This window comes from Centropristis striata, chromosome 17 (assembly GCF_030273125.1).
Source record: "Centropristis striata isolate RG_2023a ecotype Rhode Island chromosome 17, C.striata_1.0, whole genome shotgun sequence".
NCBI classification, from domain to species: Eukaryota; Metazoa; Chordata; class Actinopteri; order Perciformes; family Serranidae; genus Centropristis; species Centropristis striata.
In genome coordinates, this window is record NC_081533.1 from 8,703,020 (window position 1) to 8,730,114 (window position 27,095).

The following is a 27,095-nucleotide window of genomic DNA, read 5'->3' on the forward strand; positions in this document are numbered from 1 at the left end:
GAGCATGTATGTGACATAAACGCGTACATGACGTGAGCAGATCTGAGAAGAGTTTTGTGTCTTGGCAGTGTAGACGGACACGCTACGGCGGAGCGGATTTCAGATTTTTGTGTTTTTAAGACCCAAAAACACCGTCACCGTCTAAACGAAAGGCACTTCCCATAAAATATTTTGTTGTTTGTACCTGCAAGCGTCCTGGTGTAAACAGGGCCTTAGATATTTTTCCCCTTCAGAGTGGCAGCTCAACCATGGGCTGTTACTTAAACAACATTAGTTGGCCTCCTTCACATACTGTTTGGATTACTAGCAGTAGTTTTGCACATGAGGTAAAACACAGGATCAGCATTACACCGCTGAACAAAAGTGATTTCACAGTATCAAATATAGATTGTCACATTTATTGTGGGATAGCCCGAAACAAAGAGATGTTTGGCTAATGCATCACCCTACAGCTTAATAAAACAGTAGAATAGGATCATTGTCAAATGAAGAGACAAAGATCACAGATGAACTGTTAATGTATTCTGCAACATCTGGACGGATAATGAATTTAATGAGGCATCAATAACAGCACAGACACTCAGCGATGTAGAAAAGAACATTATTTATTTACAAATAGATATTTTGCAGAGTCATTCGAAAGTTTCTGTAAAAGATTGTCGTACTAAAACAATTCTGTCGTCTCTAACTTGAATTGTACAACAAGTGTGACACAGTGAGCATAAAATACATGCACGTATATCTGTACACTCTGTTCCTGTCACCAAAATAGATTTGATTACAAAAGATAGTGCTCAATATAAACATCTGTGGAATTCGGGTTCACCAGCTGAATCACTATTCATTTTTCACAAGTTCTGAAAATGCACGTTTGAAATATTCTTCCTCTGGGTGTTGTGTATTAAAATAACGGAGCTGCTAAAAGCTTAGCAAAAATAGACTCTGCAGTCTCTGTAGATGTTGTTCTCTGCATATTAATACAGCTTCACCATCTTCTACAGCAGATACTGACATGTTGTTGGCTGAGGACACCGTTTGGAAAAAATAGGAAATGTTTCTTTCTCTTTGTCTCTTTTTACAGCAGTAAAGGCAAAACTAGTGTTTCGCCCTGATTGTGTCTGGGGTTAAGCCAGTGACATGAAACTGAAAAGATTGAGATCAGACAAAAGGAAATCATATCTTTGAAAAGTTTCTGGGCTGTGTGGTGGGATAATGCATGAAAACACATGGAGTAATTAAACAAGAGGGGGTAACCTTGAGCTGTACCTCTTAAACAGAAAAAATAAATAAATGTGGATTAGTTCATTTGGGAGAAGCGTGTAAAGAATATAATAAAAGTAAAAGGGATTTCTAAATTTAAAAAGATCTTTGAAGTTTATTTGATAATTGTCATTTTTACTTTAATTTTTTATTTAAAAAAATAAAGCCACTATGTATAGCATTTAAAAAAGGTCAAAATTTGGCGCCCACCAGTGGCGGCATCAAATTAGACATAAGGGTGTTTCCACTACAGCCCAATACCCGGAATGAGGCAGGTCCCAAAGTAACCCCTTAGCGTCCAGTCTGCAAATTGCGAATAGGCTAACAGTTATCTCACTTAGCGATCTCTGTTTGTTTACAACAAGCACCTGTGCACAGTTATCGATGACGGTTAATTCACGATCACTGTGTTAATGATCAGCGAAGACTTAATGACTGCATAATTAGCCATGCTGCTTTCTTTACGATCAGCTGCTGACGTTGTGCACAGTTAGGGATGGTGGCCACAGTTGAGTCTCCCGTGTTTAATCCGTTGCGATGATCGAAAACCATACGCCACCTCCAGAGTCTCTAAATCCCTCTCGGGCTTTTTGTAATGGAGACACGCAGAGTGAGTGGACATTTGAGAGGGTGTGGCCTGAGACTTTCCCGGTGGCCACTCTTCCCTCTTAGTGGAAATACGGCTATAGAAGCAGACAGAACTGCATTCACATGTTTTGAACGTTATCAGCCCAACAAATGGCCTTTTTCAGTTGTTGTCATTACCATTATTATACCTAGACAGGGCAAACTGTACGTACCCACATATTCATGTTGTGAAACCACTGAAACATGTAATAAACATTGTAAGTTGACATTACGTTTGTTCTTTACGTAACTTAAGTTGTGGACACAAGTTGTAACAGGTAGGTACAGGTGCGTAGATGCAAGTATGTGTAGCACAATACACAGGTTAACTTACTCACATCAGTTAAAATAACGTGTTGACTTTTTGGTCCATGCAGGACAGAGAGAGCTGTCTCCAGTGATAAAGTCCTGTGTTTGTTTGACCCATCCATCCAACCCTGACCTCCTCCTTATGCAGACTTTATCACTCTTTATGCTACGACACAGGACTTCCTATTTTGCTCCTTTCATCATGACTTCAGCCACTAGAGGCTTTACAATTTTAAGCCTTCCTGTAGTGGTCCAGCTTCCAAATAGATAAATAGCTTTCTGAGCCAATTAGTGGGTAGCGTAGGGCCATACCATCTCAGATTTATGCTCCTGATATAAACTGACAATGGCGTTGTGCTGTACTTCTTTTCTTTCATCTCTGTCATATTGTATGTGTGTTTTAAGTATACGTTTGGACGGGTTGATGGCCAATTTCATTGTCCTAGTACTTGTTACGCAATGCAATGACAATAAAGGAAAATCTGACTCTGATTTATTGGCTGATAACATCCCAAACGAGTGTCAGCAGAAACTACAGAAAACCTGAATGAAAGACTAAAAGCAACAAAAGGGCTTTGTTCAAGTTTTGAAAAACAAACTACCAAAGCATCATTGTTAGGTTATCGCCAGGAAACTAGAGGCTGAAGTATGAAAGCAGTTTTTACTGAAATTGGCTCATATTTCTACAAACACATGTGGCATAAAAATAATTTCAGAGGCTATATTTACATGCATTTTAAAATGTACACATAGTGGCTTTAGGTAGGTTTGAACTAAATAGGTTTTAATCATATCATCTTTCTGTAAAGTCAGATTTAATTAAACCCAATACTTTGAAAACTTCACAAACTGTACTAAACCCAGATTTATTTGACTTATTAAAACCCACTACAAAAATGTATTTTTTACCACAAAAAAAAACTCCAGTAAAACCCAGACTGGATATCCAGCTCTTTGAGATCATCCATTAATATGTGCATACAATTCATGGACTACTGTTGTCTAGCTTATTTGTAAAGCATGGTTGTGAGATAAGAAAACAAATCTACAGGAAAGCAAAGGAACACAATGTGGGAGGCAGAAGACACTTTTGAGCAGGGATCCAGCATCAGTGAGAGTCTCACCACAGGGGTCCTCCTCTCTGCATCAATCTCCTGAATCGGGGCATAATTGTGTAGACGCTAAAGTAAAAATGAGTTAGAGTGAATTGGTTTTCCAGTGATGGATGACTAATGTCAGACAGGCTGATCAACAGAATGGAGAGTCCCCTCAGCGAAGCCGCAGCAGCTCTGCCTCTCACAAAGTGCTCTGACGCCCTCTGCTGGCAACTTTACGTCACAACACTTCTCTACCTGCCAATGCTTTGTAAACGTATAGAATTACCTGCCAAGAACGATTAATATACATATACGGCCATGTTTCCTAAAGAGAATGTGCACTATACTTGCTTAGTCACATAAAGTGGATCCAACATGTAGGATTTATTGCTGAAGACCCAAGCAGTCCACTTTTCTTCACAGTATGAGTACAGCTAATAGACTGTTTCTGCCATTTTGTCATTCTGTCAACACCTCAAACAATGTGAGCTACAAATAACCCCTCACTGCATTTGTTGAAGTTAATCAGTCTGCTTCTAGTTTTACAGTTCAGTCGTTTCATAGCGAGGACACTGGCTGGTTGTGCTAATCACCCTATGAACACAACATTTTAAAAAAAGTAGGTGATGCACCTCAATATCCTCTACAGAACGAAAATATTACAAGATTGCACAGAAGTTTTGTGCACACAACTATAACAGTGAAAATAAATGTAGGTCATAAATAAAAGTAAGTATCGAGTCTCATTTTGTTAGTTTTGGCCATTAGTTCCAGCTGAATGACATGTAAAAAACAAGCTGTTGCTGAGGTCTGACTGGTGAAGCAGAGCTGCACAAAAAAACATGAATTGCTGTTGTCTGCGTTGAAGGTGCCCTGTGAAATTTACATTCCTTGTTTCCTACAAACTATTAAATCGCAGCCAAGAATAAAAGCTTTTCTTGCATGTTTTTTAACCCATTGATGCACAACATGGGTCTAAAGTGATCTGACAGAGTTTTTATGTTCTACATCTTTGCAATAAATTATTTTCATCATGCAGTATTCCAGGTTTTCCTCAATTAGCTTGTGTTTGATCATCATACATCATAATTTTTGTTTTCCTTTATTAATTTTTGAATAAAATCCCTTTTGTGTCACTTCCCTTCTAATGCACAACATGGGGGAGAAATGACCCATATCCATTTTTTTAGCTAAGTAGCTTGCTAAGCTAACTACTTAGCTAACTTATTGGCTAAGTAGTTAGTTTAACGAGCTACTTAGCCAAGTAGTTAGCTATGTAATAATACAAAAACTTTTTTTCTTCATAAACTATGAGAAGCAAAATGGAAATAATGATCTGTTGTTATAGAAAACAAGATATTTAAAAATACTTGGAATATTCAATCATTAAATAAGTTGAAATCAAAAGATAGAGCACAGAAACACACAGCAGCATTAAATAACATGGGGAATGAAAGCGGGTAATTTTTTGACCCATGTTTTGCATTAGAAGGCGTGTCAATATGTTGTACATCAAAGGGTTAAAACAGGCGTCCCCACTCAGGTCTTTTATGCACAAAATGTAAATGTGCAAGAAAACATGGATGAAAATGATTGATTTGAAATGATTGTTTGCATCCATATTTACTAGCTAGCTATTTTTTCCTTTCTTCCCATGTTGGTGCTTTGCAGCCATCAACTGTCAATGAAATTTAATTCGATATGAATCAATCAGCCTGCGTGTGTGTGTGTGTGTGTGTGTGTCTGGGACACACAAAGACATGGCTGCATTGTGCTACTAGTGTTCAGAAACTTCACAGGGAACCTTTAAGGCAAATGGGGGAAAACAATAAACTGTGAATTGACTTAGAACCTTTGTGATCGCACTCAGTTCTAACTTATCAGAACTGATTAAAACTATTAAATCTGCGTTATGAAGACATTTGTTTCCCTTTAAGGGGGTCTTTGCCTGTGGCCAATTTCAACAGGTGTGTTTATCTTCTTAATTCATTAATTTAATTGTAGTAAATTTGTGTACAAGTGTTGCCACAATAGCCTTTTCTGGCTCTGTATTGTGGAAGTAAAAGCAGCAGCATGCTCTGGGGGACCTGAGGGTCAGTCTTAGGCTTCCTTCAGTTAAAAGGGAATATAGCACTGACAACAGAGAACAGGAGCAGCAGGCATGACCACACCTTCTCCATCTAAAGATTTAGTTTGTAAGAGACAGCCTAATAAATCATAGAACCACATTTTAATAGCCACTGGTTTGGAGATTGTAAGCTCCTGTAGGCAGGATGCTCAGAATGTTAAAAACCATTAGTAAGCATCACATGGAAACAAGAGCTGACAAGCCATTTTAGGAGCTCAAAGTAAAAGCTGGAGTTTGATGATTAATAATCTTGAGCTGAAAGACCAGAACATACTCTATGTAAGGAAACAAACTCGGAAGTTTCGGGTTGCACAGACTCAAATTCAGAAACCAGTTCCAGAGACCCCGATTACACTTGGTTTTAAAATGCGTCTTGGCCAATCGTATCACAAGTGTAAACAGGATCCAAATGCATTGTGATCAGATCACTCAAACAACTAGCCAAGGTGGGCAAGAACACATTTGACCACATAGATTTTGTAGTGTAAACGCAGATGTGTCCTGATGCGTCAAGGACAAAAATTTGTCTAAAATTGACCAATAATAATGAAAAAAAATATGAAAATGAAATATACATTTTTTGGTCATGAGTTGCCTTAAAAGGTGAAAAAAGTTGGAAATAATTTTTTCTACATGTCCTAAAAACAGTCATGTGTCATGGGGTCCTTTTTGCATTTTGAGGACTAACAAGGGTTAAACTAACCAAACCAAATGTGCAGTGATCAAGTTTTTACAACTGTCATGGTAGCCCAGTCTGAACAGTGCCTGGAACACACAGTTGAGGTTTTATCCAAGGATATAAGAGTACACCTCATCCTTACAATTATGTACAACCGGTTTCTTATTTGAGTTTGAGCAGTTTCACAGAGTATGTCTCAGTCCTTATGAACAAAGAACCCCCCCTAAGCTATCCCATCACCCACTTTCACCAAAAAACAACAACTACCAGCACTGAAACATGCAAAGGTAAATAAATAACCATTAATATATCGTACAAATCGTTTCTCTACAACAACAGGTGTCTGATTTCAAACAAAGACGAAATCCTGCTGAAATGACAATGTTAAAAACAAGCCCAGAACATTAAAAACAACTGCATTCCTGGTGTACAATTCCTTTTTCATGTCACACCAACGTGCTTGTACTCCAGTGTGAGGCTTTTTGTCATTGAACAATCATAAAGAGCGAAATCCCAACCAGGAAAGGCAAACATGCCAACAACTTTCAGGGTCGTGACTCATGGTCTTCCCCGGAAACACAGGTTTTCCAACAACGCACGTCAAGGATTTCCATGTCTCACTCAGGAGATGCTCATACACATTAAAGGATAATTCTGCTTCATTAGAACGATTTAGAGGTTTGTTTGGCCCAAACCACTTCTACACCTGCTTCTTTTAGATTTAACTGAATCTACCAATACCACCCAATTTTAATTCCAAATCCTTATGGGTTTTTTGTCGAGACCAAACAGGCAGCAAAACTCAATGACTCTGGTCTTATTTTCACAGTTTCGGCCATTACTTCTTTTGGTTGAGAGACGAAGGTCGAAAGCAAGAACACCTGAAATGTCTATAACAACTACAGTCCACCAAATACTAAATATATATTTGGCAAATGGCAAAATCAATGTTTAACTTATGAAAAAAAATAACTTTATTAGCCAATGTTTGACATTTCTTAGGATGAAAAAAAGAGCCCCATATTGTGGTAGTCAAGGTATGGTAGCCAATAGGGTTGGGTGATTGGCTGACTACATCGCTGTTTTTATGTAGGGGATTTCTGTCCGTTTATTTTGCTAAATTAATGGTCTGTCTTTTAAGAAGGGTTCGGATGCAACGTAAGGTTGAAACCAGGGTCAGTTACTGCTCGTTACACCTGGTTAATTTACTGCTCCTTACACCTGGTTGAGTTACTGCTCGTTACACCTGGTTGAGTTACTGCTCGTTACACCTGGTTGAGTTACTGCTCGTTACACCTGGTTGAGTTACTGCTCGTTACACCAGGGTCAGTTACTGCTCCTTACACCTGGTTGAGTTACTGCTCGTTACACCTGGTTGAGTTACTGCTCGTTACACCAGGGTCAGTTACTGCTCCTTACACCTGGTTGAGTTACTGCTCGTTACACCTGGTTGAGTTACTGCTCGTTACACCTGGTTGAGTTACTGCTCGTTACACCTGGTTGAGTTACTGCTCGTTACACCAGGGTCAGTTACTGCTCGGTGGGCAGCTATGTGGTGCAGAAATCATAAATTGTTCGTATACAGTTTGTGGTGGAGATATGCCTGGCCACGTGAGAGTACTCAGTGAAACTCTCTGTCTACATACTAATAGCACAAAGATGCATCGGCAGAGAGACAGCAGGAGAGCCAGTTTTCACATCAAGTGAATAAAGGATTTATTTTAACCAAACCAGAGTCGGTGAATGTTTGAACAACTGTCGTTTTTTTCGGGTAAAAATATAGCTAAGGGAGCTTGTGGAACACCTGGACAAATAAATTGGCAATTGACGGTTTCTGGGATGACGTGGCTAATTGGAAAACCATATCAAATACATCGCCTGACTGAGTAGCTGGAAAGTGTCGATGCTGTGAGCCAGTAAGATAAAATTGCTTCTTTTCAGCACATTGATGTGCGTCCCTGCAGGAAAAATTATTAGCACAGTGTACTGTAAAGGGCATCAAGCTTTGCGGACACTCTTGAAGACATCACTAGTGTCAAAGTTAAACAAGGAAGTTGTTTGATGTCCCATGCCCTGGGATCCTGTCAGATGGAATTGTTTGCGATGCCACTTTGTTACCAAATCTCTACAATAACTTAGTAGTTTTACTATAACTGATAGAAATGGATGCCAAAATTGCAAAAAGTAGACCTTAGTTGTAATAAATCAGAATTATCCTTTTAAAAGATGAAGCACGCAGAGTGGAAATCGAGTACACCAAAAAGGTACATTATGATGCTTCATCACAAATGGATGAGACCTATCAGTCTGACCAGGACCTGTTCGTCTTAGTTAGAACTACATTAAGACCAGTATCAGGGTGGAAGCCCTGCCCTGAACCGGACGGCCTTGGGTCCATTCCCATCAACATGAACCCAGATCTACTCCAGCTGAGTCACTCTGTATGAGAGCATTAGCTGATTATTGACTGAAATATGTCATGTAAATGCATGGACATATCAGCGGACAATAGACCGCAGACAATGGCTACAGATTTCCTCACCTCTCCATGGCAACTTAGTCCACATGGCGCTGTCGGTCCAACCTGGACCTGACCTGAACTCTAACTTGGCGAAACACCTTCAACTGCTTCATCAGTGGAAGGTGACATGACTGTAGCAGAGAAGTGTGTGTGTGTGGGGGGGCAGGGATCAGGAGAGGCAGAGGGAGCTAGGGGAGGAGGTGAGGGTGCACACTGGTGTGGGGAGGCCGTAGTATGAGGGGTCAGTGAAGGGGAAGAGGAAGAGGAGGAAGAGGACGACCCCCATCAGGTAGGAGGAGAGGACAGTGAGGCGATGGGGGTGCTCCATCGCTGTACTGATAGCAGGAAATCCCATGTAGTTACAGAAGGAGTGGCAGAGCACTGGACCTATCAGGTGACCTGCAGCACACAGGGAGAGCAAACATTAACATTGACAACATACAACAGGGGGGGCAAGGGAAATACAAGCACTTTCAAGTAACCTACACACAGAAAATGTACAGACTCTCGGAAAGAAAAATGACCAATAAAACAAACAAAAAAAACATGAAATGTTACATGGTTACTAGGGCTGGGTTTTAAAAAATTCATTATTCGATTCAAAATCGATATTGATTCATGAATCTTGAGATCGATCTATGTATATACTATATATAGGGCTGTTTCCACTTCAGTCCAATACCCAGAATGAGGCGGGTCTCCTTCACCGAAACGCCCCGAAATTGAATATGAGCCCTCCGGATCGGTCTTTTGACGGGACTTTTTTTGTCCCTGTTGAAGAGCAGGGCCGTTTTTCTCCCCAGAAAAAAGCCTGGTTGCTGATTGGACAGAACGCTAAGCAGGATGTGACATAGTACTCGGCGCCACAAAAACACACGCCATTTGTAAAAGCTGGTGAAGCAGTGTTGCCAACTTAGCTACTTTGTTGCTATATTTACCTACTTTTCACACCCCCTTAGCGACTATTTCTCAACAAAGCAACTGGCGACAAATCCAGCTATTTTTTCTGGTGTTATTGGAGACTCGTTCTTACTTACTTACTTACTTACTTCTAAGAGTAAGAACGAGTCTCCAAAAGTCTCCAACAAAGTCGCTAAGTTGGTAACACTGCTTCGCCAGCTTTTACAAATGGCGCGTGTTGTTGTGGCGTTGAGTACTATGTCACATCCTGCTTAGCGTTCTATCCAATCAGCAACCAGGCTTTTTTCAGGGGACAAAAACGGCCCCGCCCCCTGGTGGTTGGTGGACTACTGGGCTAGAAAGTGCTTGATTAGATATGCAGGAGAGCTGCATTTTAAAATGGAAATATCGCCGACAATCAGGTTAATTTAATCGTGGCGGCCAAAATCGTGATCACGATTAAAATTCGATTAATTGTGCAGCCCTAGCGCAAATATACACTTAGCATAAGGGCACATGATCCGCCTGAACATTTGGTACACGATGCTGGGTGTGTTGCAGAAGATTTTATTTACTATAAGAACAAAGTCTTCGGTCATTTATAGATTTTGGTGTGAAATCTGTCAAATTTAAGATCTGATCTGGTAGCTGGTATAAACAAAACAATTTACAGAAAAGTCAGGACTGTGAAGTGTAAGATGAACGATGAAAGCTCCTCACCTGTTCTGATGAAGATGAAGGCTGTGTAGGCCCCAAACACTGCTGTGTAGGAGAACTGGAAAACTGTTGCAGACCAGAGAAACATGGTTCATCATCAGCTTCTTCCTACGACTATCTCGAACTGAGAGTGCGATAAATCACAGTGACATCATGAATCCATTCTCACCTGCAGACAGGAAGATCCCTGACAGTGTTCCCTGTCTGAACCTCAGCAGCTCAATCACATGGTGGAAGTGAGCTGGAGGAGAGAACCAGAACAGGAATATTAGTCATGTCTGAGACAACAGATCTGTTCACCCTGTAGCTGTACATGTTGTTATTTAGTCATTTACCCTAACATTAATTGCATTTCTACCATCAAAGTAACCAACCCAAAAGCCTGACAGTAGCCGCTGGTTTACATTAATTTACAGATAATACAGAAATAAACTTCAAATACAACTCAGAGTCCTGCCACATCCATTCAGGGACATGCAGTACAACTGACAACACTTATATCCTCTTAACACATAGGTGCTTAGTACATCGCATTTTTCAAGCGCATTCAACACCATCCAACCCAACAGACTCAAAAACAAGCTCACAGAGATAGGAGTGGATCTTTCCTTCATCCCCTGGATCACAGAGTATCTGACAGGAAGACCACAGTATATCAGGTTGGGGAACTGTGTTTCTGGGACATTAATGAGCAGCACAGGGGCTCCACAAGGCACTGTTCTGGCTCCATTCCTGTTCACACTGTACACAGCAGACTTCAAATACAACTCTGAGTCCGGCCACATCCAGAAGTACTCGGACGACACTGCTATTGTGGCGTGTATCAGGAATGGACAGGAATCTGAATATAGGGATCTGATAAAAGCCTTCAGTGACTGGAGTCACAAGAACTATCTCCTACTGAACACCTCAAAGACTAAGGAAATGATCAGAGATTTCTGCAGGTTCAAGCCCCCCCTTCAGCCAGTGAATACCTGTGGGGTGGACATGGAGGTGGTGCCAAGTTCTAAGTATCTAGGTGTATACCTGGATAATAAGTTGGACTGGTCCCTAAACACTGACGTTCTCTACAAAAAGGGGCACTTTCATCTTTTTCTTCTTGAAGCTCAGATCTCTGGACATCTGTAGTAAGATGCTGCAGATGTTTTATCAGTCTGTGGTGGTGGTAGTGTGTTGTTTTATGCTGCAGTCTGCTGGGGAGGCAGCATCACACACAGAGATGAATGCGGTTGGACAGACTGGTCTAAAGAGCTGGTTCTGTGGTTGGAGCCAGGTTGGACACACTGGAGGAGGTGGTGGAGAGATGACCTGTCAACATGTTCCAGGCCATCCTGAAATACACAGATCATCTGCTACACAAAACCTTTGTGGACCAAAAAGAGACACAAAAGATCCTCCAACAGCCATCAGGCTGTCTCATTGTAATAGAGATTCTACCAGACTAGCTGAATTTCCCCTCGGGGATAAATAAAGTAATTTTGAATTGATATAAATCAGATTTTACGTGGATTTAAGTGGATCCGTCACAGTGGGTTAGGCGATGTCCAGCAAACTGTTATACGATGTCAACAGAAGTTGTGTTTCCATCAATGAATTCCGATGCGAATTTTGAAGATTCACATGAGAAAAAACTTGATCGAAAAACGAAAATTTGAAAAAAAAAATATATACAGTATCTCACAAAAGTGAGTACACCCCTCTCATTTCTGCAATGTTTTAATTATATCTTGTCATGGGACAACACTGAAGAAATGACACTTTGATACAATGTTAAGTAGTCACTGTAGAGCTTGGATAGCAAAGTAAATTTATTGTTACTTCAAAGTAACTCAAAATACAACAATGAATGTGTAAAATGCTGGCAACAAAAGTGAGTACACCCCAACTGTAAATGTCAAAATTGGACCCAAATGTCAATATTTTGTGTGGTCACCATTATTTTCCAGCACCGCCGTAACCCTTTTAGGCATGGAGTTCACCAGAGCTTCACAGGTCGCCGCTGGAATCCTCTTCCACTCTTCCATGATGACATCACAGAGCTGGTGGATGTTGGAGACCTTGCGCTCCTCCACCTGCCGTTTGAGGATGTCCCACAGATGTTCAATAGGGTTTAGGTCTGGGGACATGCTTGGCCAGTCCATCACCTTCACCCTCAGCTTCTTTAGGAAGGCAGTGGTCGTCTTGGAGGTGTGTTTGGGGTCGTTATCGTGTTGGAATACTGCTCCGCGGCCCAGTTTACGGAGGGAGGGGATCATGCTCTGCTTCAGTATTCCACAGTACATGTTGGCATTCATTGTTCCCTCAATGAACTGTAGCTCCCCAGTGCCAGCAGCACTCATACAGCCCCAGACCATGACGCTACCACCACCATGCTTAACTGTAGGCAAGACACACTTGTCTTTGTACTCTTCACCTGGTTGCCGCCACACACGCTGGACACCATCTGAACCAAATATGTTTATCTTGGTTTCATCAGACCACAGGACATGGTTCCAGTAACCCATATCCTTAGTCTGCTTGTCGTCAGCAAACCTTTTGCGAGCTTCCTTGTGCATCTTTTTTAGAAGAGGCTTTTTCCTGGGACGACAGCCATGCAGACCAATTGAATGCAGTGTGCGGCGTATGGTCTGAGCACTGACAGACTGACCCCCCACCCCTTCAACCTCTACAGCAATGCTGGCTGCACTCATACGCCTGTTCTCCAAAGCCAACCTCTGAATATGACGATGAGCACACACACTCAACTTCTTTGGTCGACCATGGCGAGGCCTGTTTTGAATGGAACTTGTCCTCTTAAACCGCTGTATGGTCTTAGCCACCGTGCTACAGCTCAGTTTTAGGATGTTGGCAATCTTCTTATAGCCTAGGCCATCTTTATGTAGAGCAATAATTCTTTTTTTTAGATCCTCAGAGAGTTCTTTGCCATGAGGTGCCATGTTGAACTTCCTGTGACCAGTATGAGAGTGAAAATACCTAATTTAATACACCTGCTCCCCAATCACACCTGACACCTTGTTACACTAACTAGTCGCATTACACAGGGAGGAAAATGCCTAATTGGTCCCAATTTTGGCTTAATTTTGAGATTTTCACTTGGGGTGTACTCACTTTTGTTGCCAGCATTTTACACATTCATTGTTGTATTTTGAGTTACTTTGAAGTAACAATAAGTTTACTTTGCTATCCAAGCTCTACAGTGACTACTTAACATTGTATCAAAGTGTCATTTCTTCAGTGTTGTCCCATGACAAGATATAATTAAAACATTGCAGAAATGAGAGGGGTGTACTCACTTTTGTGAGATACTGTATACATTTCGAAAATGCGCATATGTGTGCAATTTATGCTTGCTTGAGGTGTTTTTTGTATTTTTCGAAAAATGGTAAATGTGTTAAACCAGAGACATAAACACTTTTTGCGACTATGTTCCTACGTAGCAAACATTTATCTCATGACATTTCCACTCTGACATGAAATAACAATTATAAGTTGTTGACAACCGGATTCTTTCTCTGCAAGTGAATGCAGGTAAATCAATTAAAAAATCTGAATATTGCAGATGGCTTCTGACTTTGCATTTCGGCCATTGTGTTCTGCCTCTTTTGCTCTTCACACGGTCCGTTTACTTGCATACAACCAAGTACAGCTGGACGATATATTGATATAAACGATATATCGATATATTTTTAAATGTGATATGAATTAGACCATATTGCATTTATCGATAAAGTTACATTTTTGTTTATTTCTTTGTATATAAATGCTGCCCTTACTAGGGTTTGTCATATTTAGTTCTTTTGTAATGTTTGTTATTCTTTTGATATTGTTATTCTATATGAATATATTTATTTCAGAATAAGATGGCCTATTCTATTTCACAGGCTATTTTTATTTAAGATATTTTTTATTTAAATGTGCACTTTATGGAGCTTTGATTTTCTAAAAAGCTACTTGTGTTATACAGCATTTATGTTCAGTTAAATAAAAAAATAAAAAGTTTAAATAAAACTACTTGTGACATTTCATATTTGACTTTGACTGAACATTTGCTCTCAGTTTGAGATAAAAAAAATATCGGGATATATATTGTATATCGATATTCAGCCTCAAAATATTGGGATATGACTTTTGGTCCATATTGCCCAGCCCTACAACCAAAGCTCACACAAACTTGATTACAAATGGAAACCCCAATGCTTCTGATAGAAAAATCTTGTCCTGTTGCTACGGATTCTGCATTCAAATGCGAATGAGAGCGTGAATGGTTGTCTGTCTCTATGTGTCAGCCCTGTGATAGTCTGAGACCTGTCCAGGGTTTACCCCGCCTCTCACCCAACGTCAGCTGGGATCAGCTCCAGCCCCCGTGACCCGAGTTTGGATAAGCAGTTAAGGATAATGGATGGATTAACGTCTCACGATTGGGCTTTTTTTCCCCATTTTCTCACACTGTATGAAAACATACAGTGGTGAAGAATCGTGGAAAAAGTAACCAGAAGATCTAAACTGTACAGCAAGGATTGGAAAATGGTTGAGTGTAGAAAATACAAAACTTACAGTTCAACTGTGGTTCTTGCTTTTTAATCAAATAAAATGCATGCTTATTATACTACTAACTATTGACTTAAACACAAAATAACATTATAAATAAACTACTCATAATAATCTAATATTGCTATACTAGTTCCTCACAGATTATTAAGGCAGAACTCACCCACTCCAAAGAAGAGGGGACAAGTGAAGATGGCAGTGACAGGACCAGCACAGGGCACCAACATGGGCAGCATGCAGGCCCTGAAAACCAGCTCCTCTGTTAACGGTGCCACCACCTGATTCCTCAACCAGCGCATGTCGCTGAAGCACAGCATCCAGAACCACGGGTCTGCAGGAAAACAATAGACATAGGAGCTCATTTCCTCTTTCTTCTGCTATGGTTAGTGGACTTGGAGTCAGAAGTGACCACACTGCAAAAAAATGGTGTCTAACAACAAGATAAAAACACTAAATCTGAGGGAAATGATCTTGCTGCATGGACAGATAATTTCACTTGACAAGATTTCTTAAGTTAAGATTGTTAAATCTAGAAATAAGCATGTTGAACGATTAAAATGAGAAATTAACTCTTAAAACAAGATAAATTAAAGCTGCAAGCAGCAAACTGACCCGAGCAGAGTGACCTGATGATTATTTGTTTCTTACCAAGATAAAAAAAAACTTTAGATTTAGAAGTGTTAGATAATTTATTTTGTTTTAAGAGTTAATTTCTTATTTTAAGTGTGCTGTCAGCAGAGTAGCAGTGGACCATCCAACTCCTGGTGAGGTTGGAATATTTAATTTACACGTTGTGATATATAAAGTCTTTATAATATGCAAATATTATTATTATGATGATGGAGAGACATTATTCACTTCTTTACATTAGGTAATAATTCTGTCCCAGTCAGAGGAGTGTGTGGCTGCGCTGACTGGAAATGTTTCTATTGGGTCAGAACCGCTGGTGGAGGAGACGCTGATGCTCCGGTGTCCAGCAGGATGATAAAAATAATAATAATAATAATAATAATAATAATAATAATAATGGTAAATAACAGAAGACAACAACATTTAATAGCCTCGGTTAGTAGTCAGTTTAAATAATTTCACGGTCGCTGGGTGTATTTATTTTAAATTATGTTTTAATGATAAATGATGTAGCCTAAACATGCTTTGCTTTGCCACCATTAAAAAACAAAACACCACAGAGTTTTATCAGCTCCAGGCATCGATACAATAGTCTAAGATCAATTCTCAGACCCAGACGTGTCGACTTCATGCTGAATCAAACCTGCGTACATGAGCTGAGAGCAGACTGAGATCTGATCGTACCCTCCGCTCACGTCCACATTGATAAATGCCGAGCCTTGCGTAGAAATGATCGTACACCCACTTTACGCTCACTTTCTGTCATACGCTCGTTTGATAAATGAGGGCTCAGTTAACTGTTCAGTTAACTGAATGTTCAGTTAACTTGAACTGAAAACACATTGGTGTTTTCAGTTCAAGTTAACTGAACATTTTGGACGCTGCTGGACTGCTCAAAGTTTTTGATGATTTCTAATCCAGGAAGCCAACATATGACTGAGGCCCTCACAGGTTCAGGATGTACGATGTCAGATACCAAACAGTCCTGCACCAAGTCTCCATCATTGCACAGCTCTCTATGCTTGGCAATTTCCTGAGATCCTTAACAGTGGAGTCGCCCCCTGATGGCGATTAAAAAGAATATAGGTTTATGGCGGTTCCGCATTGGCCAGAAGGCCTGAAAATAACTTGATCCAAATTTGAAATGGCCTTAAAATCTGTGATGCCATAAGAAGAAGAAAAAATAGGGCTGTTTCCAGTACCGCCCAATACCCGGAATGAGGCGGGTCTCACTCGCCCGAAACGCCCCTAATTTGAATATGAGCCGTCCGGAGCCGGCTTTTGTAGGGACTTTTTCGTCCCTGTAGAAGTGCAGGGCCGTTTTTTTCCCCTGAAAAAAGCCTGGTTGCTGATTGGATAGAACACTAAGCAGGATGTGACGTAGTATTTGACGACACGACAACAGGCGCCATTTGTAAAAGCCAGCGAAGCAGTGTTACCAACTTAGCTACTTTGTTGCTATATTTAGCAACTTTTCAGACCCCCTTAGCGACAATTTTTCAAGAAGTTCAAAAGCGACTGACGATAAATCCAGCGACTTTTTCTGGTGGTTTTGGAGACTCCTTCTTACTCTTCTTAACGAGCCTGGGGCCAGCGGAGAAGCGTAAGAATGAATTGAAGTGGCACATTCACCTCCGGAGTCTCGTAAATCCCTCTGGGGGCCTTTTAGTAATGGAGACATGCAGAGCAGACATTTGAGTGGGTGTGGCCTGAGACTTTCCCGGTGGCCACTCTTCCCCCTAAAGGAAACACGCCTATTGCAGCATGTAGGTTGTCTCACCCAAAGCCACCCGGATCCCATCCATGAAGCTCCAGGGACAGTCCATAGCCAGCTGCATGAGAGGGCCCAGAAACAGGACCTGCAGAACACACACAAGACAGGTTTTAACTATAAGCAGGAGGTTGAAGATGACTGACAGGGCTTTTATCACTACTTACACCTATTACTATATCTGAGCATTTTCCACATAAAAGCAATGAAAGAATTGTATGAGGCATTTATTTAAGAGAAACTCAGTTGTCACCCCAAATCAAGACAGGTCACCTAGTGAGCTATTTAGGGCCTACAGTGTTCCTGAAACTGCTGTAAAAACTCTTCTTTGTGCTTTGAGATCTGCATGTTTCATAGTAAAAACAATAACTCCCACATTCAACATTAATTTAGATTAAAACTGAGGAGCCTCAGTTACTTTAGTTTAATACACATTTTTGTTGGCATTTAACAAGACAATGCATTTAACGACAAGAACTTTTAATCTACAAGTGGAAGCATCCTTAGGCAAGATACTGAAAATTAAATTGCTCCTAATGTTGTGCTATAGGAATGAGTTCTTAAACCAGGAAGTAAGTTAGCATTTTAGCGCCCTGGGGTCTGTCCTCTCAAACTCAATGAGGATTGTGAAAGGGTTTTTGGTTAAAAGCCTGAAATAAGGTCTGTGGTTAACAACCTGAAGAGATGTTCACGTTTTGTTGTACGACATAAAATATGTAAGTAAATAGCCCCGTGAATTTTCGAGTTTTTCCGTGTCCTTAAAAAGCGATTGCTAACAAGTGGCTAAATGAGACTACAGTGGTTGATAGGGACATTAAACGACATCATGCCGGACAGGAACTCTGTCGCTAGACCTCCTCACAGCTTCTAGTCGTGTGTTTCAGTGCCCTTGCAAAATCTTGTAGATTGTAAAGTATGTAAATAAACAATTAATTTATGGAAGAAATATCCTATCTTTATTGAAGACCCCCACCCACCCCCCTCCCACTCTTTCGCCGCTCCGTACCCCCAGTAAGAAAAGTGGGTGTGTGACCAGCGATGTGATAGCTGCAGGACCGGATGGCTGCTTGACTGTGCTGGCTCCCGCCTCCCCTGTGGCATGTCATAAGTCTGTTCATGTTGTGAAGTGTATTGAGTATGTGCTTATGTTGCTGAGGTTTTGTTTCATTGTTTTTTCCTCCTTTCCTCTCCTCATGTTGTGCTGTATTTCTTTTCTTTCATCTCGGTCTCCCAGTCCTGTCCACCTCTGTCATATTGTTTGTGTGTGTTTTATACATGTTGGACGGGTTTGTGGCTAATTTCGTTGTCCTAGTACTTGTTACTCTGTGCAATGACAATAAAGGTGATTCTGATTCTGAAGAGCGTAGATTTTCAGTTGGAGAGCATGATTTAATTCATTTTCAGTGACACACTGATTCTATAAATAACAGTAATTTATTAATATAAATTTTAAAAATTCATAATATGACATGCAGCAAGAGTGCAGCGGCCGGGATGCGAACCAGCTTCCTATGTTTAAAAATGCATTTAATAGCAATGCGTTTAACCATTCGACTATCGTTACATTGCCATGCCATGAAGAGTATTCATACTATATTTAAAAAAAAACGCTGATATAGAATTAGAAAAAAATCTAAGATAACTCTTTTTAGGATTACTTAAGATTAATTCTACATAAATATAATATATAAATATACATATTTATTAGGCTACGGATTTGATAGCTTCAAAACATATATATTCATATTATTTAGCCTTTATTCATGGTCTGGTTAATACACAATTCTGACTGGCTGCAATTGGCTCCATTAATTCCTAAGAGACCTCATCGGGCATTAACCCTTATACATTTTAGCAAATCGCCATGATTTTAAAGACAATTATCAATTAGTTACTTTTTTACTGAAAAAATATGAACATGATGACTCTAAGGCAAGTTCTGAAGCATAATTGTGCTGTGATTTCTGAGTGGATTTCAAAATTTCAAACATATATTCAAAATTGACACATTGTTACATTTGAGAACGGAATTTGGAGGGAACTGTAGCCCCCAATTGCGCCTATAACTTCAGCAAAGGCTTATTCCTATCCAGCCAAAAAATCAGTCCGTTTACATGCACAGTTTAGTCGAGCTATGCTTAAAAATCGATATTGGCGTCCAATAGGACTTCTGTCCTTGTCCCAGTTTACATGCAACTGAGAAAATCGAATAACTGACGGAACGTGTCCTCCTCCTCCTCAACACTGGGTGGCGATATGCTTCGTTTCAGTGGGTTAATATGGCGCCCTTTCCGGTTGACCTCAGTTGGACACTTTGTGCCATCGCTACCTGGTCGCTACTGACCAGTGTTGTCTGTGTTGTCTTGTCATACATGCTGGTGAAAAACCTATTCCAATCACATTATCTGGATGACATTAGTTGGACTAACACGTTTACATGCACCTCAGTTGTCCTGTTATAGTCAGATTAAGGCAATAATTTGTTTTTTTCAAGTGTCATGTAAACATAGTGACTGATCATCACAGAAGATTGGTTTCCTACCATGGTGAGCATCAGAGGAAGTAGGATGGCAGGAATGAGACCTTCAAACCGGATCCCCATCAGAGCCAGTAAGGGAGGGCCAGTCTGACACACAAACACACACGAATAAACCAAAAGCCAGAGTCAGTGAGATAAAATAACAGCTAATATGGTAACGTGAAGACGTTTCATCCTCAGGTGTTTCAGTCACTGGACTCACTCTGACACCTGTGAATTCTCTCCATGTCCACACGAAGAGAGGCGACAGGCCCGACACGATGAGCACACTGGTGAAGCGCCTCTTTATAACGGCGGGGTGATCCCTGAGAAAGGACCAGCAGAGACAAAGATCACACATCACAGAGCACCAAAACACAAGACAAGCTGCCACATTAGTTCAACCACATTTCATTTAAAAAGTTATCACTTTATGCTGGGCTTACACCAAAATATTTCCACAGTCCCAGACTAAAAACTGAACGTCCATGGTTAAGTTTAAGGTAGTAATCTGCTCTGTTTCATATCAGTCTTTTCCTAGTCTTGGGTTTGGATAATATGAAACATGTTTGATATTATCTCAAGTCTCAGTGACGTAACACAATCACCAACCAATAGATGGGCGGGGGAAAGGTCCCCGGTTCCAGACCGGCCAGTAAAACCACTTCCACAGGAAAAAGGAACATCACAATAATGATAGTAAGCTCAGTCCTCAATAAAAATATAGTGATGTCATATATTTAGATTTTTGGGGTGCTGTTTCTTAGTAAAGAGAACAGTAAGGAGACCCAGTTAAAATGTATAAATAAATGTATAAATAAATAATGGATGATTAATGTATGATTAACTAAATGAAAGTTGATAGAGCTGATATAATTATTCAATTAGATAAATTACAATTAAATAGGGCATAAATGTATATCATGAATTCATTTCTAAATGTTCCTTTCCTTTATTCTTCCTTAGATCTATTTTTACTGTAAAATAGTCAACTTTTTATGTGATAAAAACAGAAACCATTTTTCAGCTTTGTGAGGGGCATTTTTTGGCATCTTCTCTTCTTTTTGTTGTCGTTTTTTTCAACACAAACCACTGCACACAGTAAGAGCATGATGGGAAAAAAATGCTAAAAGAATGTAGTTGTAGTCTTGTAAATAGTGACCCTGCAAGATTCAGTCTGTCTAGAATTTCAGTGTGAGACCAAAAACTCTAAACACTTGTCTTTAGATGTGAGCAGGTGTGAGCGGATCGTCTTTTCCAAATCTGTTCAAAGTCTTCTGATGTATAGGGAGCATTAGTTATCACTAATCCTATACAGCATTCTCAGTCACTTTGGCACAGCCATACACTAGCAATAGAGTAGTTCTTGGCCAGGACCAGTCACTCCCTGCAGCCTGTTGTGCCAGCTATACCTTAGTGCATGCAAGATTAAACAGGGACACTTTTGTTCATGTTTTTTGTAAATAATACTGAATTTGACGCATTCTGTTTTTATTTTATTTGACACTGTGTCCCAACTTTTGTTTTTTAATTTGAGTTCTAGTTCATTGCATAAGCCATTGCTTGAAAAAGGCTTAATCAGAAATAATCAATAATCATATTTAATATGCATTTCTATTAGATTTCTTTTTTATAAATGGGTTCTGTATTGATGAATTACTCTCAGGTGAATCTTGACATTCACTCATATGGATAATATGTGAAGCATTAAATCAATAATTCAGTTCTAGTTTGGGCTAGTCCTGATGATAACCCCCTCATAAATAAGGTAATATGGCTTCTGAGTGACTGCGTGAGTGAGTGAGTGAGTGAGTGAGTGAGTGAGTGTGTGAGTGTGTGTTTTCTTGTACTCCCTATATAGTGAGGACCAGATCACAGTTTTAACCAACAGAGTGAGGACATTTTTGAGAAGTGAGGACATTATGCCAGTCCTCACTTCTTTAAAGCCTTTTTTGTGATCTCAGACTTTTTTTATGGTTAAGGTTACAATTAGGTTTATGTCAGGGTTAGGGTTGGGCATTTAGTTGTGATGGTGAAGGGTAAGGGGCTGGGAATTCACTATTCCAATGAAGGTCCCCACAAAGATAGAAGTACAAGTATCTGTGTGTGTGTGTGTGTGTGTGTGTGTGTGTGTGTGTGTCGCAGTGTTTTACTCGAGTCTGAGTCAGTTTCAAGTCCCAAGTGTTTGAGTCCAAGTCCGAGTCACTAGGAAGAGTCAAGGTTAGGGTTAGGGTTAGGGTTAGAGTCTAGAGTCCCAGATATCAGGTTTTGAGTCTAAGTCATCAGAGAGCGAGTCGGAGACGAGTCACAAGTCCGAAAAAAATCATGCTTCTAGTCCAACTCGACTCTGAGGCCAGGACTTATCCTGTTTCTCCAAAAATCAGTAATGTTTAACTGTTGAAACTGATTTATATCATACAGAAAAAGTCATCAAAACCTTATCTGTCGTTAAGAGTGTAGCAAAGCATTTTGATAATGTTGTTACATGTTCAGTGACTTCTGAGAGATAGACTAAATTGTGAGAAAGTTAAAGGCATTTGCTGGTAATCCAACTGTTTGCAAATGCCAAGGACAATTCAAGAAATGTACCAAAATGACTGAGAAAAACTGTAAAAACATTAACACGCTAGTGTCCCAATAAGCCAACATGAACAGTACCAGGAGCGTGAAAGTCAAGCAGCAGATATCATATATTTTATTATTTACATGTGTCACATTTCAAAATGTCTACTGTGGAAAAACACTTCAACTATATTGTTCAATTTCAAACAATACAGTAGAAAATGAGTATTTTTGAGTTTAACATGAGCCAGAAGGATTTATTAGGAAACTACAGACTAATATAATAATAAGTAATGCCTAATAGGGCTGGGCAATTTTTCGATATATTTTTAATGTGATATGGAATTCGTCCATATCGCATATATCGATATAGTTCAACTTTTATTTCTTTATATATAAATTCTGCCCTTACTAGGGTTTGTCATTTTGTCATAGGGTTAGTTATTTTGTTATGTTCGTTGTTCTTTTTGATATATAAATATATTTATTTCAGGAAACAGTTGGCCTATTTTATTTCATAAGCTATTTTTATTTAAGCTATTTTTTTATTTAAATGTCGATATTCAGCCTAAATATATCGGGATATGACTTTTGGTCCAGTGTGTGTGTGTGTGTGTGTGTGTGTGTGTGTGTGTGTGTGTGTGTGTGTGTCGCACTGTTTTACTCGAGTCTGAGTCAGTTTCACGTCCCAAGCGTTCGAGTCCAAGTCCGATTCACTAGGAAGAGTCAAAGTTGAGTCCAGAGTCCAGATATCAGGTTTTGTTGTTATTGTTTAATTTCAAACAATACAGTAGAAAATTTGTATTTTTGAGTAGGGCTGGGCGATATGGATCAAAAGTCATACTTCGATATATTTAGCCTGAATATCGATAAACGATATATATCCTGATATTTTTATCACAAATTGAGAGCAAATGTTCAGTCAAAGTCAAATATGACATGTCACAAGTAGTTTTATTGAAACCGTTTATTTAACTGATTATAAATACTGTATAACAACAGGAGGACCTTTTTAAAACAAATCAAAGCTCCATAAAGTGCACATTTAAATAAAAAATATCTTTAATAAAAGCCGCAGTTTGTCTGGAGCAAGGATCACAGTGCAAATCTGAACTATATAGATATATGCGATATGGTCTTTTTTTGTGTGTTGTTGTTGTTTTGTTTGTTTGTTAAAAGTTGTCTCATTGTGACTATATGGGTACATGTGTACTTATGTGTGTTAAGTTAATAACAAGTTATGTATGTTAATAATGGTGATGAGTTGATATACTCCATTACTATGTGTTATATATACATACACATATATATATATATATATATATATATTACTGTTGTTATATAACTGAATATAGTAAATTAACATAGGGAGAAGGGGTGGGATTTAATAAGCTTTGGCTTTTTCCTACTCCTTTTGAAAAATAAGTGTTGAGTCTTGTTGTTTAATTTTGTGTTGTTGTCTTGTATTTATTGTTGTTCGTTTGTTTTTAATTGTTCATCTTATATTTTGTGTTCAAATAAATTCTCAAAATCAATTGATATACCTTTTATATCGATATATATCGCCCAGCCCTATTTTTGAGTTTAACATGAGCCAGAAAGTTTTATTAGGAAACTGCAGACTAATATAATAATAAGCTAGACCTAATCTAAATATTAAAGTGGGCCTACCATGTGATAATAACAGCTAATATTGTGGACATGTCTTGAAGACACAGTAAAGACCATATATTAAAGAGGATCTGGATTAAAGAGGATCTGGATTAAAGAGGATCTGGATTAAAGAGGATCCGGCTCAGCAGGTTGTCTGATCCATCTCATCACATGACCAGTGATACAGAGAGGACCACATGTGAATGATTATGAATGAATAAACCAGTCAATAAACAGATAGAGACTGTGTGTGTGTCCCACCTGGGCAGCTCGCTCCTCCACACGTACAGACTGCCGACATAAGAGCAGGCCAGCAGCAGACAGGACAGCACCGACACCCAGCACACCCCGTCAGCAGGCACCAGGGCGCCATGGCTGTGTTTCACCTCCTCTGACAGCAGCTGTGCTGGTAAATCCTCCTCCGCCGCCATGACGACCCCCGGTAGAGACTGAAGCTAACAACTGGTGGGCACCGGGGCAGCTGGTGGACCATCTAACGGGGTCAAACCTCCACTAACATCAGCTGTCAACTTGTCTACAAGCTCCTTTCAAACATCAGCTAACGGTGCTAGTTGGGTGCTAGCTTGTGCGGCGCTCTATGACGACGTCATCATATGTTGTTTTTTTTTCTTCTCCCTAATCTTCTTCTTCTTCTTTGGTGTTTATTGGCAGTTGGCATCCTTTTCGTTGCATTTACCGCCACCTGCTGGACTGAACTTCTTTCATACTTTTCCTTTTTTTTCTTTCCTTTATTTATATCAAACAGCAACACAATGCACGTTACAAAGAAGGAGAAATTACTAAATTAATTAGAGAAAAATTAAATAGAAGTTAATTATATTTTTTTAAATAGAAGAGGAGTAATTCAATGGAAAATAATGAAGCAAAAACAAACAAATAAATAATAAAATAAATAGACGCAAGATCACATGTTAAAGACATTAAACGCAGTACATTATGTTGGCAGTCTTCACAGCTTTTTTGTTTTGTAGACAGGAGAGATTTGAGATACACTGTTCAAACTCTGACTTCAACAAAAAGACATTTGTTTTTTCACTTGAAAACTTACATTTGTGTATGTGTTATTTGGTAAAAAAAAGAAAAATTTAATTTATAAGAAAATATGCATCATCATCCTTCTTTTAGTGACCAAAACAGCCAAATATGACTCTTCTCCCTAATCTTCTTCTTCTTCTCTGAGGCTTTGCGGCAGCTGGCATTCTTATTTTTGCATTACTACCCTCCCTTTATAAATAAACAAACAAACAAATCACTAAATAAATAAATAATAAAATGCATTTCTATTTAAAATAAATAGACTTAATTAGGCAACAAATACATAAATGTACTTGTAATTGTTTTTATTAAATCTACATTTATTTATATCAGGGGACTTTAATAAATAATTCCATATTTATTTATTTATTTCAGGGGAAATAAATGAAAATAAATATTTATTCCACATTTATTTATTTCAGAGGATTCTAATTAATAATTCCAAATTTATTTATACCAGGAGATTTGAATTAATACTTCCATATTTATGTATTTCAGGGGGTTTAAATTAATAATTCCATATTTATTAATTTCAGAGGACTTTAATTAATAATTCCATATTTATTTATTTCAGTGGACTTGAAATATTAATTCCACATTTATTTATTTCAGTGGACTTTTATTAATAATTCCATGTTTAATTATACCAGGGGACTTAAATTAATAATTCCATATATATTTATTTCATGGGACTTTAGTTAATTATTCCATATTTTGTCATTTCTCAGTACGATTTTTATTAATATCCTAAACAAAATGTATTTTTTCTTAGTTCTCCTTATTTCATCAAAGTCTTTAATTGTAAAACATTGTTTTATGTTGGGTTTTATTGTTTGTTTGTTTGTTTTTCAATGGTTGGATTTTATGGGTAATGGGTATTTATTTCATGAGTTTTGGTAACAAGCTTTTGCCATATTTTTTTATGGATGAATGAATAGAACCTGGAATCTGGAACATTTCTCACATTTTCTATGAATGATACAAAAGATTGATTTATTGGAGAAAAGCAGCAGGAACTTTATAGATCTCTTGAATATCTTTTGTGCAAAAAGTTCAAATTCTCACAAGTTAATGGAACAAGCTTTTTCATAGAATTTGGACATGTTACACACAGAAAAGAAGAGGTGTAAATTATAAAATGAATCAAGCCTGAATTCAATTTAGCTCCTTCATTTTTTTTGGGCTGGTTTTTGATTTTTGCTTTTTAAAATTGTCTTCCATGCCATGTTGGTATTATTCTTTTCAATACAACTTTACCTATATGACCTGATTATTATTTTTTCACTTTGACTTACTGGATCAAGATTTTGAACTCAAGAAACTTTTTTTTTTTTTTTTTTTTTTTTACAAAAACACAAAAGACACACTTGAAACACACAAAAACACAAAAATACTCAAAAACAATTACAAAAACCCACAAAACCCCACAAAGACACATAAAAACACACAAAAAATGACAAAACACACACAAAAACACATAAAACGCACAAAAAATGACAAAACACACACATAAAAACAAAAAAATGACAAAACACACACAAAAACACATAAAAACACGCAAAAACACAAAAATGACAAAATACACACAGAAAAACACATTAAACACACAGAAAAACCCTCAAAAAACCCACAGAAAAACAATCGAAAAGCACACATAAAAACACACAAAAAATACTTTTTTTCAATCTGTCTGCGTATAAACCACTTAAAAATAGTTTACCATGCCATGTTGGTATTATTCTTTTCAGCACAACTTTACTTATATGACCTGATTATTATTATCATTATTATTATTATTTTTTTACAAAAAGCACACAAAAAATGACAAAACACATAAAAACACATATAAAACACACAAAAATGACAAAACACACAAAAACACATATAAAAACACAAAAACACACATAAACACACAAAAAAATGAAAAAAAACACACACAAAAAACATACATAAAAAACACACAAAAACACACCAAAAAACATAAAAACACACAAAAAACACACATAAAAACACACAAAATGTATTAAAAATGCTGAATGCAAACTGGAAAATCTGAAAAATCTCTGCAAAGAAGTAAAATCATGTTTCACTTGGTCGAGGTGTTTTTTTTTTTACCTTT

General features: G+C 38.5%; 1 protein-coding gene across 1 annotated transcript; it reads right to left on the minus strand.

Moving 5' to 3' along the window:
* Positions 1 to 589: 589 nt before the first annotated feature.
* Positions 590 to 24,941, minus strand: rce1a (Ras converting CAAX endopeptidase 1a). The gene is made up of 9 exons (XM_059354797.1): positions 24,182 to 24,941; positions 19,929 to 20,031; positions 19,730 to 19,813; positions 17,197 to 17,275; positions 14,950 to 15,117; positions 10,408 to 10,479; positions 10,242 to 10,304; positions 7,597 to 9,020; positions 590 to 7,296 (listed from the first exon to the last, which is right to left on the minus strand). Exons 1-8 carry the CDS (start codon positions 24,349 to 24,351, stop codon positions 8,791 to 8,793), a joined length of 969 nt encoding a protein of 322 aa, XP_059210780.1. The 5' UTR covers positions 24,352 to 24,941; the 3' UTR covers positions 590 to 7,296; positions 7,597 to 8,790.
* Positions 24,942 to 27,095: the final 2,154 nt, after the last annotated feature.

Excerpts from the sequence above, each read along its gene's own strand:
- rce1a (XM_059354797.1), bottom strand. The coding sequence starts at position 24,351 with ATGGCGGCGGAGGAGGATTTACCAGCACAGCTGCTGTCAGAGGAGGTG. Across the intron at positions 15,118-17,196 it reads TGGGATCCGGGTGGCTTTGG|ACCCGTGGTTCTGGATGCTG; the intron begins GTGAGACAACCT and ends GTTTTCCTGCAG. Across the intron at positions 9,021-10,241 it reads CTTCATCTTCATCAGAACAG|GTCACCTGATAGGTCCAGTG; the intron begins GTGAGGAGCTTT and ends TGTGTGCTGCAG.